The sequence below is a fragment of the Echinops telfairi genome, unplaced genomic scaffold (assembly GCF_000313985.2).
Source record: "Echinops telfairi isolate 266 unplaced genomic scaffold, ASM31398v2 ScPeMD7_3;HRSCAF=10, whole genome shotgun sequence".
Lineage (NCBI taxonomy): Eukaryota > Metazoa > Chordata > Mammalia > Afrosoricida > Tenrecidae > Echinops > Echinops telfairi.
Genome location: NW_022103899.1, coordinates 24956260 through 24970214, shown reverse-complemented (window position 1 = coordinate 24970214; position 13955 = coordinate 24956260). Strand labels below are relative to the sequence as shown.

The following is a 13955-nucleotide window of genomic DNA, read 5'->3' as shown; positions in this document are numbered from 1 at the left end:
CCGCTGTGCATCATCTGGTCTAGCCAGGTCTGCAAGGCAGAATTGGGGTCCTGGTAGTTGGGGGGAGGAAGCGTTCAAGAACTGGAGGAAGGTTGTGGGTTTCATAATCGTTTTTATTGTTCTCTCTACAAGGTCTTCGATGTAATTCTCAACTCATGATGACAATGTCATGGGAGGAAGGATACATTCATAGATTTTTCCCTTTGGAGCATTTAAATATAATATAGCATAATAGATGCTATAAATATACATCTAGGTAAATCTGAAAGCAACTCCAAATTTTGGTAATCTAAGATACATTAAAATGCTAAGGTGTTGTACTAGACAGGGGAAGGAAGAGGTAAGGAGAAAGGCTCGTTCTTTATGTGTAAGGTTTACCAGCAAAAAATCTGAAAATAGCAATTTTAGTAGCATCTTGTTGCTATTGGAAATTGTTAATAGTTTAAATTCATTTCACTAGTGCTTTTCTACATACTAATTTGGGGAGTTTTATGCTGGAAACAAAAGGACCCATTTGGAACCCTTCAGGTCACTTAGTGGAAGTGGAACATAGGCAGAACCAACTTCCAATTTCAGGAAGAGAATCGGTCCCTAGATCCTGTAGCATGTTCCGGATGGCAAGGGCCTCGCGTGTTTCTGAAAGCCGGCCAGGACGCCGAGAGTTACTCGATCACTTGCCCCAAAGGTCTTCTGATTCCCATCCTGACAATCCTGAGTGAAACACACCCCCCCTCACCCCCACCCTAACCCCACCCCCACCCCTAGCCTTCTCTAGCAAGATTCACATCAGCACCAATGCTTCCACCAAGAATTAATTAGGATTTCTCTCATCAAAATCGCCTAACATCCCAGGTGCAGGGTTATCCGATGATGGGCCACTCGTAGGTTCTGACAGCCAGAGTGTCTCACACGGTGTTGTGAGGGGCGAATTCTTCCTTGGAGGGTGGAGAACTGTGGAATTAATGTTCCTATAAATGAAACTCCTTATGCTGAGTCACAATGTATCAGTTTATTAAAAAAAATTCCCTACAGTCCTTGTGCATCCAATATCTTCCCACATTTAAGCCACATTACAGGAATCTGGTAGCATTTCCTTTTCGTTCATCTTCTCGGGAGAAAGTGTGTGTGTGCGCGCGTGCGTGCATGCGCGCGCACGCGCCAGTACCGTTTTCCTGCTGCTCACAGACATAGCCGCTCATGACTTGGAATTGCCCCTCGTTCTGAAATGCAGGGTTAACATCTCCTCTTCCCAAGGGACCATCACATTAGTCTCTCAGCTCCTAGTGCTGGCACAGGGTTCTAACTGGGAATGCAAAGCCAGCCTCTCTGTGATAATCTAACAAGCGTGCAGAATGGAGGTGGATTTGGATCGGCCCAAAGTATTAGGATTCTCCCGCTCAGATCTCCAGCCCATTTCTGCTGAATCCTGAAGACTTTTCTCCAGGCTTGACTGCTTCCTCCTCTTGTGCAGTCGCTGTCATCGGAGCGCATGCAACCCTGATCTGCATTTTCAAACTTTCTGTTTGGGTGACTACACACACATTCGGAGCATATCTGCGCCTATCATGGCATCCTCAGCACACACAGCGCCCTCCAGCCCCCCACTGGGTGTGACGACACCTGCATGGCCTTCCTGGTGGCAGTCGAGCATCTTCCAAGAGGGCATCCCAGAAAGAGTTGGGAGCTCCGCAGTGCATATGCAGGGACCGCAGGGAGGGCTGGTGTGTGGACGGAGAAGTTAGCAGATGGTTAGCCTGCGTTTTATCCACTTGTATTTTGTCTTTTCTCCTCCTTTCTCCTGCTGGATGAGAAACATCCACATTGAAACACAGTGGCCGGCCACACAGAAACTCAGCCAAACTTTTTTTTTTTTAATCAATGTAAATCTCCCATGCTGTTTAAATGTCGGAACTAAATTTACCCAAAACTTGGCAGATTTGTAAAGCTGAGCAGGACTGACACGTGTTCCCAGTCTCAAGCAGAGCGAGTTCTAACAGCCCTAGAAATGCGTGTAGGCGGCACCTGGTGGTAATGCAGTTTCATGATTCTTCCCAAGCGCCTACCTGGCTTGTTGGCACCTCTGTCTCACTGATAGTGTCAGAATCGAAAGGTCCTCAAATCGGGTGCTGGCCCCAGGAGGCACAGCCACTCTCACCAGGTCTTCTTGCTAGAAAAACCGGGGTGGTGGGGTGGTGGTGGGGATGAGGCCAAGGTTCCTGACATCACAGCCCAGCTGGTTATAAGGAAACAAATCAAGGCAGGGAGGAGGGTGGAAGATGGAAATCACATGCATATCTTTAAAGATATGACTTGGCCTTTCTCTTCTCCTTCTTTTTACAATTAATCAGGGACTGTTGTCTGAGATTCTGCGTAAGGAAGAAGACCCCCGGACGGCCTCTCAGTCTCTTTTAGTAAACCTGAGGGCTATGCAGAATTTTCTCAATCTGCCCGAAGTGGAGCGGGACCGCATTTACCAGGATGAGCGAGAGCGGAGCATGAACCCCAATGTGAGCATGGTCTCGTCGGCCTCTAGCAGTCCCAGCTCCTCCCGAACCCCCCAGGTGAGATACGTCCGCCTCTGCCTGTTCACTCTTTGCCTTGGAAACAGCTTGCCTTCACGGATTCCGTGTTTTCTCTCTAAAAACCAAGGGACACCATTCACGGGTTTCCTACTTCAACCACCGTGTTGATTGGGAAAGACCAATCCCTGACCACGCAATAGTGACTATTCCATATTATATTGAATCCCATTTCTGCCCCAGAGGGAAGTCCCGTCTTCTAAGCCCCAGGGGCTCGAGAGGGTCTTCAGGTAGCTCCTTAATTGATCTTCCTTAGTTAGGAGACTTGGGTAAGCCTTTGCAAGGCAAGCACGCTGCTTTTCCTTAAACCCTCCGTGCGTGCGTTCATGTCAGGTGGAGGAGGGTGATTGGGAGCAGAGCACGGAAGGGAAATCCAAGGTCTGCTGTGTGCAACCTGGTGAGGACCAAGGGGGAAGAATCTTGTGCATCATGAGGCCCGCATGCGCAAGGGCTATGTCAGTGCACCTGGGCTACCATTTAGTGAGCCCTGAGAAAATGATCGTGGGAAGGTTACAACTGGTAAAACGAGTTGACATGGAGTCAGTGGGGACTCATGACAGTTCCAGGCATAGCAGAATAGAATTGTGGTCCAGGGTTTTCAATGGCTGAGTTTGAAAGCAGGGCACCAAGCCTTTTTTTTCAAGGTACCTCTGTGTAGTGTTGAACTTCTGACCATTTTGTTAGCAGCTGAACGCACTAACCATGTTATACTACCCAGGGATGCTAGTGGAAGCGTAGGTCTTAATTATTTCCTTCCCCAGAGTGATCTCCCCATGGTACACGATGACATAGCATCCCACCTTTAGAAAATAAAAATTTCTGGCCCTTTGGAAATTCGGTGTACGTCAAGTATCTGGCCTAGAGGATCAAGGTCTCAAGGCATTTGGGAGTCATTTCATTTCCAATGCAGATCTGAGTCCTATCATTTCTGGCTTGGTAGCTGTTTCCCCGTAGGTTACGGGGATAGCAGAGCACAGGACGTCTGAAGCTGGACACCTGAAACTCACAGCAGTGGATTAGCCACATAGACTCATAGCTTGGGGTCTTAAGGGACATTGCACACCATGCATTTGGGAACAGATTGAACAAGCAGAGGTGGTGAGGAGCAAGCTTTGAGGTAACAAGAGGGTGAACTGCCCTGCTTCCTGCAAGAGGCTGTGATTGGCTTATTTGAATAATTCCACAGACCAGTAGGAACCTGAGAGCGATGCTGGGGGTAAGCAGGAACTAGGCTTGGTCAAGGGGAGGGGCAGCGAAAAAAGAGGGAGACTCTGGGTGTGATGGATTGGCACAGTGGCTGTCACGATGGGCGCACACATAAGAACAATTGTGAGACAGCACAGGACAAGGGTGTGTTAAGCTCGATTGTATAAAGGGCTTCTATGGGTCAACTGACTTGATGGCACCTTGCAGCAGCAACAGGATTGGTTTGTCTGCTAAAGAGAGGTGTTCTGGTAGGAAACCATATGCATGGGAGCAAGTAGGGAGGGGAACTTACAGTTAGGACTCTCGCGGTGCCCTGAAGTCACCAGATATCAAGGCCTCGCTTCGTTATGGAGCTTCGTGTTAGGCCACATATTTTATTTGCGCTGGGTCGGGGAAGCAGACATTGAGTGAGGAGCACAGAAGCACATCTAGTTACTGAGTTGGGTGACTGGTTAAATTTACAATTCACCAGCATGTTTACTACTTTTGAAGCCCCTGTCTTAGGAGAGCTCAGACATGCCTCATGGCCATTTCATCTGGTAGTGCTGCTCAGAAATGTATGTCTACTTGTTAGAAACTAATGCAGGTCAGTGTATTTTGGTTTTAGCTCCTTTAAAACATTTTTCTAACAAGATTGCATTTTAGGCACCCTTTTGAAGACCAGCTAGCTTTCAGAGCCAGATCACTTTATGAGATCAATTAGGGTCAGTATTTTGCTTCTCTTAAAGAGCAGAAAATATCATCTAAAAAAAAAATCCCTAGATAAAGGCATCTTCTAGGGAGAAATACGAGGGAGTGTCTTATAAAATTGCATGGAATTTTTCATTCTCTTTGAATTCCAGTTTCCATGAGCCTTTGAAGCCCCCTAATCCAACAGGGAAATTAATCATTTGTTTTCAAGCATAAGTATGGAATATTTATATGTGCCTTTGAGAACAGTCAGCACCTCTGTATTTGCAGGTACTCTGGAACATTCTTCTGTTTCTGCTTGAGAAAAGCTGTGAGGATAGAAGCTATTGAAAAATGTTAAAGCATTTTATGTTTACCTACTTACCCCCAATTCTTTACAGCCCCCTCTCAGTAATCTAGTGTAACTTACCTTGTGAGAGAAAGTGCTGGACCCGCCCCGAGGCTCAGCCTGTCCACTGGAGTCAGCACCCAAACCGCCCAGGGCCCTCCCATAGATCAGGCAGATTGTTTTCCGGACCCTGTTCACACTTTGTTGCTGCTTTGAAAATAACTAGAAGAAATCTCCAATCCAAAGTTAAACCCTTGGAGTCTCTTTTCTTAACCCTCAATTTAAGAGCCAAAACAATACTCCCTCGCCCATGCCCACGCCCACGCCCACCCCCGAAAAAAGCACACTTCAAGGACAATGGTGATTCTTTATGACCACATACTGCATCCAGTATTGTGATAAGCATGTTACATGAATTCACCCCTCACCATGTCTGTTGTTTTCTCGTGTCATGGATGGGCCACCAAGGCTTGACTGAGTGAAGCCACGTGTGTCATGTAAGGTCATGTGACTGATGGCGTGCTAGGATGTGAGCTCGGTTCTCCTGCTCCCAGAGCTTGCTCTGCTTCGCAGACATTGCAGCTGCTAGGGCCCAGGGAAGATTAGGTCAGTCTGCTCAGACACTGTCTACGTGACTTAAGAAGAAGCCTGCCTTGAGAATGGTAGGCTACAATGAGCAATTATCAGGGAGAGCAGTGTGGTTAATGAGAACTTTTGAGAAAGAGAGAGAAAAAACAGCTATTGGAAGAATAGAAGGAGAATTTGATTACTATTCAAAAATCCCAAAGCAGAGAGGAAGAGGACACTTGTCAAAGCGGCAGTGAGTAAAGATTGGAGTCGGGGGCAGGGAAGCACAGTGGTGGGAGCCCACATTTGGAGCCTGCGAGACTTGGGTGCAGAATATGGCTCTTTCACCTTCATTTGCTGCTACATGTACTTCCAGCAAGCTCAGTGTCTACCTTTATTTTCAGTTTCAGTTTCTGTAAAATAAAATGAGTAATTCCTAACGTATGGAGTCTTTAAAGAATGAGCCATGATAACAAAAGTAAAACCTTGTCTTCGGCGCCTGGCACAGTGAAAGTATGGCATGTTGTTAGCTGCTGGTACGTCGATGCCCAGCTCACTGCGACCCACAGGCAATGCGGTGCCACGGTGCTTGGTCCTGTTCTGTCCTCACGATTGACATCAAGCTGTTGCACTCCATCGGGGTTTTCCACAGGCTGATTTTTGGAAACTGATCCCCAGGCTCTTCTTCCTAATCTGTCCTTGGCTGGAAACCCTACTGAGACCTGTTCAATATCATAGGCCCTAACAGGCCTCCACGTAGAGACGGGTGTTGAACATGAGATATCTTGGCTGGGGATTGAACCCAAGGGTCCTTCATGGAAATCCAGAATTTTGCCACTGAACCACCAACATTCCCTACCTGACAAGTTCTTGCTATGCAGTGGTTAGGAGATGGTGTCAGGGAGGCATGGAAGAGAATGGCAAGTGGCAGGTATCCTCCTCGGGAATCAAAGCCTTTAGGTAATGTTATGGTATGATGTCTAGCTTCAAGATACCCTTGAGAATGGTCCCCAAGTCCCTAGGCTTCTCTGCTACATCTTCCTCAAGACCCGGTACTACTCAATCCATTGAGTCTTCACCAAGGAATTGTTGGCTGACTCCTTTCTTTCTGTGATGGCAGGGCCACTCTCTGGGTTTAAGATCTAGGTTGATTTTGAAGCACGCAGAAAAACCAATAATTCATGTAGACTAATTTAGCTGGAAGTGCTCCTGAGCCCAAGGATCAAGGCAGACTTTTCTGGAGCCCTGCCGACTTTGATCTGAGTAGGCCGACTAGCCACTCCGCATGTACTAGACACAGGAAGAGCTTGTAGGGCCCGGGCCAAGCAAAAGCTCTGACAAGTAGGTGCAAACGTTTTAGGGCTTTCCTAACCCCAAGAAGTACAGACACCTTCTGGATTGCCCTTCATTTGTCTTGAAGCGGATGGGAAATCATTCAATTAAAATGAGCACGGCAGAATACATAAAACCATAATATGAGTTTAAGAAAATGAAAACGGCACATCGAAGGCATTCTGAAGCCTAGTTTTATGAAATGAAATTTTGTTTCATTTCCACTGATTTCCTAGGTGAAATTAGGTGACTGTCTGGGTAGCATAATGATGACAATGACGGGAAAGCATACGTACTCGAATGACACACGTGAAGCTTTAATAAAGAATGAGAGAGACTCCGGGGAGTGCATTAAATTGAGTAATAATTTATTATTTAGAGACCTCTACCCATTTACTCTCTCTCTCTCTCTCTCTCTTTTCTGGAAGCACTGGCTTTCCCTCCAAGGCATGCTGCTTTCAGAGAGAAAAAGGTCACTGCGCACTTGCTGTGCCTTCCGATGGCTGCTTCCAGGGCAGTGCCCCGGGTGGCCGTCCTACCTGTGACCCACGCAGGATGCTGCGCGGGAAGGAACAGGGTTGGCGGGACTCCGTGGGTCCTACAGGAATGCACTGCAATTATTTCCAATCACAATTAACCTGATTAGAATAATGGACAGGAAGTGTCCCTCTGTAGCTAATGCAGTTTGGCATCAGCTGACTGAAATCCTTTGGTAATTTCTGCACAGATGGCTGGGCTGAATGCAGCGCTTTTTAAATTATTATTTTCATGGTCTCTTGGTAGGCCAAAACCTCGACACCGACAACAGACCTCCCCATTAAGGTGGACGGCGCCAACGTCAACATCACAGCTGCCATTTATGACGAGATCCAACAGGAGATGAAAAGAGCCAAGGTGTCTCAAGCCCTGTTCGCCAAAGTGGCCGCAAATAAAAGTCAGGTGAGTACTTTTTACAGGAGCAAAAGCGAGGGCCGGAGTTAGGCCTCTCTTCTCCCCTCAGTAAAAATACATCTGTTCCTATAATAATAATAATATCAGTAATAACCCCCAGGGACCCCGTCGTGTCCTGCCTTTTGCGCTATGATTTGCTTTTACTCTCATTGGAGTTCCAAATAGAGGCGAAGTCGAAACCCAGCTCTGGTTCTTTCACAGAATGCTTTTCCCCTTCTCCCTCCAGAAGAATGATGCCGCCCTCCCCTCTGCATGCTCCTTGCTTCTCTGGCAGCGCAGGGTACTGGGGCGGGACTTTGCTCCCCCTGGTGCCTTGCTGAGAGCACGGTGGAGCCAGGTCCCTCGGCTCTTGTCTTCCTACCGGGGGACTGACTGACTTCATTCTAATAACCACTCTTCCCAAGCCCCAGAGACACCGTAGGGTGGCAGGTGTTTCTTTTATGTCTAGGATACAGTTGTTTTTCCAGGAGGGGGGGGAAACATGTTGGGGAGTCCAGGGTAAGTGCTAAAATCCTTAGCGGGGTGGTGGGGGGTGGGGGGTGGGGTGAAGAAGCTTATCCAGAAACATTTTTCAGCATGCGGGCATTGTAGAGAATGCAGTACTCCAGGGAAAAGAGCAGACAGCTGCTTAGGGTTTAATTTTTTTCTTTTCTCTTTTCCCCTGAATTTGATGGCAGTTTTGATAGGATCTATTATCTGTTTCAACTCTTTAAAAGGAACTACTGCCCACCATAGAATGAGCTCTGTGGAGATACTTCCTGATTCACCCTGAGGCTAAACAAAGACTTGATGCAGGGTGGAGGAGAGGAAAGTTAAAGCACAATCCGGAGCATCCTTTGATTCTGAGCTTGATTTCCTCTGTGGCCTCACATGGCAAATGTTTTAATTCCTACATATGTGAATGCTGAAACGGTCAATCATCTTTTTAACAGACCTGCTGTGTGCTATAAAGAAAAGAAGTTACTGGATATTGCATTTCCATTGAACAAGAAGATAATCCAATTTGCAATAAAACATTAAAGATTTCACAGTGATGGTTAAATGTTCCCTTTAGATTGAGTATATGGCTTGGGGATTAGCCATTTTCACCTGTGTTCTTGCAGTACCATGACTTGAGTTATGTTTCAGATGTTGGTAAAGGGAGAGGGCTAGAGTACCAAGGAGCTTTGAAGAGGACTGCACTCTGTATCTCCCTCTTCAGTTTCAGTCCAGTGATCTCACCACATTACTCTGATTGTCTCCTATCAGTGAAATCGGTGAAGTCCATTTACAAGGACATGATGGCCAACCATGGTAGCAAACACATGAAAAGAAAAGACCATAGAGCCTTCTTAAACTGTTAAATGCATAAACTCCCTTGTACCACATGGCAACGTATAATGAGAGTTGGAGCTGTTAAACGAATAAAGCTGTTAAATGCATAATGCCACTTGGCAAAACTACTGTGCATTTAATGGTTTTCCACTGTGTAATAAAGGACATATGTGGTAAATGTGCAGCGAGTCTAAAAGCTGCACAATGGATTTTGCAAACCTGCCCCTTAGTCGTGACTTGATGTATGTATCAAAGTTTCACTTGATCCTTGTTTTATAAGCAGCTTTCAAGTAGCTCTGAGGCCCACAGTCTGAGAACTTGATTCGAATGCTTGCAATCTTCTTGGTGACTTGGCCCCGTGGCCCCTGCAAAGAGTGATGCCTCAGCCCCCCAAAGTAACTCAGGTGGCAGACTGAGACCCGGTTTGCCGACTGGCAGAAGCATAGCTGTGCACATTTTCGCTGCCTCCCGAGAAAGATCAGGAGCCCTGGTTTTCTAGAATCAGGAGGAAAACAGAGTTCTTGGATTGGTATGCTCAAGGGTGAGAGTAAGCCTAGGTGTGCCTACACATGCTTTTGCGGTTGTCCTTTCTTGAGTGGGACATTGTTCCTGTTCTCCCTTAGGAATGTGGCACTGCGTGTAAACAGCTGACGGTATTAGCAAACCAAGCATGATTTCTCTTTTATTAAATAGCACAAATTAGCGAATGCTTTCAAAGGCAGTTTCACAGAGGATAGTCACCTCTATTGACAAGTGGCAGCATTTGATAGATACAAGTTTTGATTAAATGGGGCGTGGACACCCACTTTACAGGGTGTGAGGACAGAGAAAAAAGATGTTTTTCTCCAGCTTGTTTGTATCCCCGTTTCTTTTCTCTATGCTTCCTCACCATCTCCTTCTCCTCCTCTTCCCCTACCCCTCCTCCTCTCCTGGGCCACCGACTTTTCCTCCTCCTCCTTGTTGAGGGATCAGACTTCTTAGAGTGACTTAGGAGGCAAACAAATAACAAGGACTCTGAATGCTCTTGGAGGTGAAATTAGGAGGACCTGTAATTAGGAACTCTTGTAAACCGAAATAGGCTTTGAGCCCAGATGGTCCAGTTCAAGTATGTACAATGACTTCTCTCATGTATTTTACATTTCTTTTAAAATTTTAAAAATAGGAATCAGCCCCCCATTATGCCTCGTTTACTCCTTGGTGTGAACCACTCTAATCAGCTGTTAAGAATAAGACCTAACACTACTGTGTGTCTGGCAAGCTTTGAAGGCAGAGTAGGAAAATAGAAGGACTATTTTGGAGAGATTGAGGGTGGCTAGGCATGGCAGCAGGTGGGCTGGAAGTATCTCAGTGTTTAGGTTTAATGGACGAAGGGGTTCAGGCAGGTGAAAATATATGCCGGGAACATGCGTGTGGTGGATATCAGGGTGAGCTTTCAGGGTCAAAGATGACCTCTTCCAGCATCTCAGCTTTAGGTCCTTTGCCATGGCCAGAAGGTTAGAGTACTTAGCTAATTAAGTCTCTCTTATCTAACCCTTGCTGCTTTCTGCATAGAGAAGGAGTTAAAGAAGGAACAATGCATGGATAGGGAAAATGTTGCTTATATGCTTTTCACCTTTCTTTCATTTTAAATTTAGGACCAGTTGTGTTCTTTAGAATTGTGTGTGCACATGAATTCTAAGGATTGCTCTTCCTGCCTTCTGCTGACTTTTTGGATCTCTGGTCTCCCAGGAATAGAACGACAGCTATAGTCCGCGATTGTTCTATGTGAAATAGGGCTGAGGTGGCTTTGGTGTGGAACCACAATGTCAAGGCATGTTGCACGTGGTCTATATGACTTCAATATGACCCTTACCTACAAAAGACCATCAAGAAATGGCCATCCCAGCAGTGCATAGTATGAGGTCACAGGGACCCTTTATCCCTCTGTAATAAATTACCTGACTCACAGCAACCCACATATGTCAGTAAAACAAACAAAAAAATCAATGGTTGATTTTTGGGGGAAGTAGATTTCCAACCTTCTCTTGCAAGGTGTGCACTCAAATCGCCACACTCGCAGTTAGGTTCCAGGCACACTACCCATTCGCACCACCCAGGTACTCCTGCCCTTTAGAACTTCATGCAACGGCCTGTCCCTCTGACTCAGGTTCTGCTGGGCTACCTCCCCCTTTATGCTGAGTAGTCAGTCACCACTATGGAACTAGAAGTCCAGAAGGGCGCAAACAGAGCAGCCCGCGGCACTCCCACCAGAGCCTCCAGGGCTGGCCATGCACTTGGTGATGACATCTCCAGCCATGTTCTCCACTGGCGTTTACTCCTTTTTCGATAGTCCACAGGAGTGTAGCTGAAAATCCTGAGGACGGCATTCTTTCACTACCCTGAGCTACTGCGGTTAGCTTTCTTTTGAAAAGAGAGCAAATCTTCCTTTATTATTCATATACCCTACAGAGCACTGTGCATGTAAGATTACGTTTCCCTATCCTCCTCTCCCCCACCCATTAAAATATAAACTAACAAAATCTCCATAAGGCCACTGGGCTTGCTTTCTGAATTAGAAGCTACAGGGAAGCGGAGACATTGCATTCTGCTGAACATGGACCAGGATGAAGAGACAGTTTAGTTGTCAACCCCAGCTAGCTGTCAGGGAAAGGACAGCAGTCAGGCCGATCCCTGGGGCTGCTGGGATACTGAAAGGGTATGATTTGGAGATGAACAGGGATCTGGAAATGTCTCTGCTGAAATCACATTGGTAGGATGCCCTCCAGCTCCAGTCTGGGAGTTCTTCCCCCGGGTCCTGTGTCCCTTTCTGAGCCCACCAGCCATGCTGACACAAGCTACAGGAGCTACCACTAGGGCCCAGGAAAGAGAGAGTCCTTATTCTTCTTACAGGGACTAGAAAGGGAGGCAGAGTCCATGCTGACTCTGCAGCTGCAAAAGGTGGACTTCTGGCCTCCCACACACAAGTCTGAAATCGTTCCTTCTATTGAAATGGTATCTGCCTGATGGTTGCATCTGTTAAAGTCTGTGTTTCACAACGTTAAGATTGAGTACCTTTTGTGTGCTGAACCTTATGTCTGATCACCACATTTCTACCAAAAATTGCATTCTGGGTTCTCAGCCACGGGCTTAGCAACAAATGTGTTCCTAAATGGAACACTATGAAAGATTTTAGATGCAGAATTCAAGCTCTCACTTGGAGAACATTTTTTTTTTTAATTCTAAACCTTTTCCTTATAGATGATGGTCTAATTTGTTTGACAATCTTTTTTTTTTTTTGCTTGACAATCTTCATGGTAGTTGCTTTTAAATAAAACAAAACAGAAAAATGAGGGCAGTGTAGAGAAAAATAATAAAGAAAAAATTAAATTATTTTATAAAGGGAAATAATGCATTATTCCATTTATTTCCCTTTTTGCTCTTTCCTTTGGACATATCATAACGGTTATGGTCTAATATCTTTTCTTCATTTACTGAGGTGTAACTAAACCAAGGCTTACGTTTGACCTCTGACTATGCCAGATGACAGCTAGAAATGCATGCTTCGTTATAAAGGGTATTTTTTAGTGATCATTTAACTAACAACGTTCACACTTTAGAAAACTCAGAAAGTGAAGAAATTAAAAAGGTAAAATATGGATCACCCATAACTCCACACCCCATAGATAATTGCTATGAACAGTTAGAGCCTTTCTTTCTAATGCATATGTGTGTGTACATGTGTGTGTGGGAGTGTACACACATGTTTATGTCCTAGTTAAGATTATACTGTGGAATACATAGCAAACCAAGACGGACAATTATTGTTGTTTTGTTTTCTTTCAGACGGGAGAGTAAATTTTCACTTGTGTATAAAATGTTATCTTTTGTCTCATCACTAAGACACTTGCCCTGAAGAAAATGTTGCACAAGGATCAGAATTAGGCTACTTTGCATGTAAACCAACTGGCTGCTAATGGCATTAGGTTTTCTTTGTGGCATGGCTGTGTTGGGGAGAGGGGTTGCTTTGGCCATTGTGCATAGAAGTGTGTGTGCTCAGACCTCTCTGGTGTGGACAGGGCGCAGGCCAGATGGAGGCCCGTCTCCCTCTTGATGCTCTTCCTTTTGCCACCTTGCACTCACATGCACATACGTCCTTACCAGCTGCCAGCCAGCCAGTCCCCACTCATGACAGCTCGACGCATGTCCGAGCCACCCTGCTGCGTAGGGCTTTCAATGGCTTAGTTTCGGGAAGTGGATCACCAAGCCTTTCGGAGGTCCCTCTACGTGGGCTCCAGTGGTTGATGCTCCGGTTACCAGCTGAGTGCATCAACTGTGCACCACCCCGCGGTTGTGAGGCGGTTACAGTGGGGCACATATCCTGCTTGGGGAGCCCTTTCTCCCTTCCTTCTCAATGGGCTTCACTGGAGCACAGTGATTTAGCAGTTTTCTTAAGGAACAGAGTTTACTACCTACAATTGAGGCATGTAGACTCTAAAATAGGGATTATCTACGAGCTTCATATTCAAAAGAGATGATAATACTTAGACTATAATCACCATGTGAAAATAAAACAATTAATATACCAAGTAGTGAACAAATTAATTCTGTCAAAATTCCCAACTGCCGCACTAAATGGGCATCCAACATAATGATGCCTAAGTCTCATGTTGAGCCCTGCCTCTCCCTGATCGCTCAGTCTACAGGGAGTTGGTTCTATTAGGGGATAAGCCGCAGAATTCCCTCTAGAGCTCAGTTTTTAGATTAACCCTATAGTGAAGAGTTAGGTTCTTTATGCCACTGCCACACATAACCATATCAGTGTATCATGCCCTAAAACCAGTCTTTGTGAGAACCATGAATGAAGAGTAATCACATAGCTGATAGGCAGTTTTTAAAAGGCCGAATACTTTTAATATATTGCTAAAGCTTATATGTTCAAAACAAACCAAACCAAACCAGCTCGCTGCCATCAAGCAAGATTCCACCTCATAGCTGCCCCACAGGGCAGA

At 45.8% G+C, this 13955-nt stretch overlaps 1 protein-coding gene across 2 annotated transcripts in view; it reads left to right on the top strand.

Annotated features, from left to right (window-relative positions):
* The window catches only part of SATB2 (SATB homeobox 2), a 202055-nt gene that overhangs the window by 137072 nt on the left and 51028 nt on the right, over positions 1-13955 (top strand). The window contains exons 7-8 of one of the 2 annotated variants that reach the window (XM_004701523.2): positions 2349-2561; positions 7486-7641. In XM_004701523.2, coding sequence (XP_004701580.1) covers positions 2349-2561; positions 7486-7641 — 369 coding nt within the window. The remainder of the gene's footprint in view (positions 1-2348; positions 2562-7485; positions 7642-13955) is intronic. The other variant, XM_045297511.1, reaches the window with a different exon arrangement.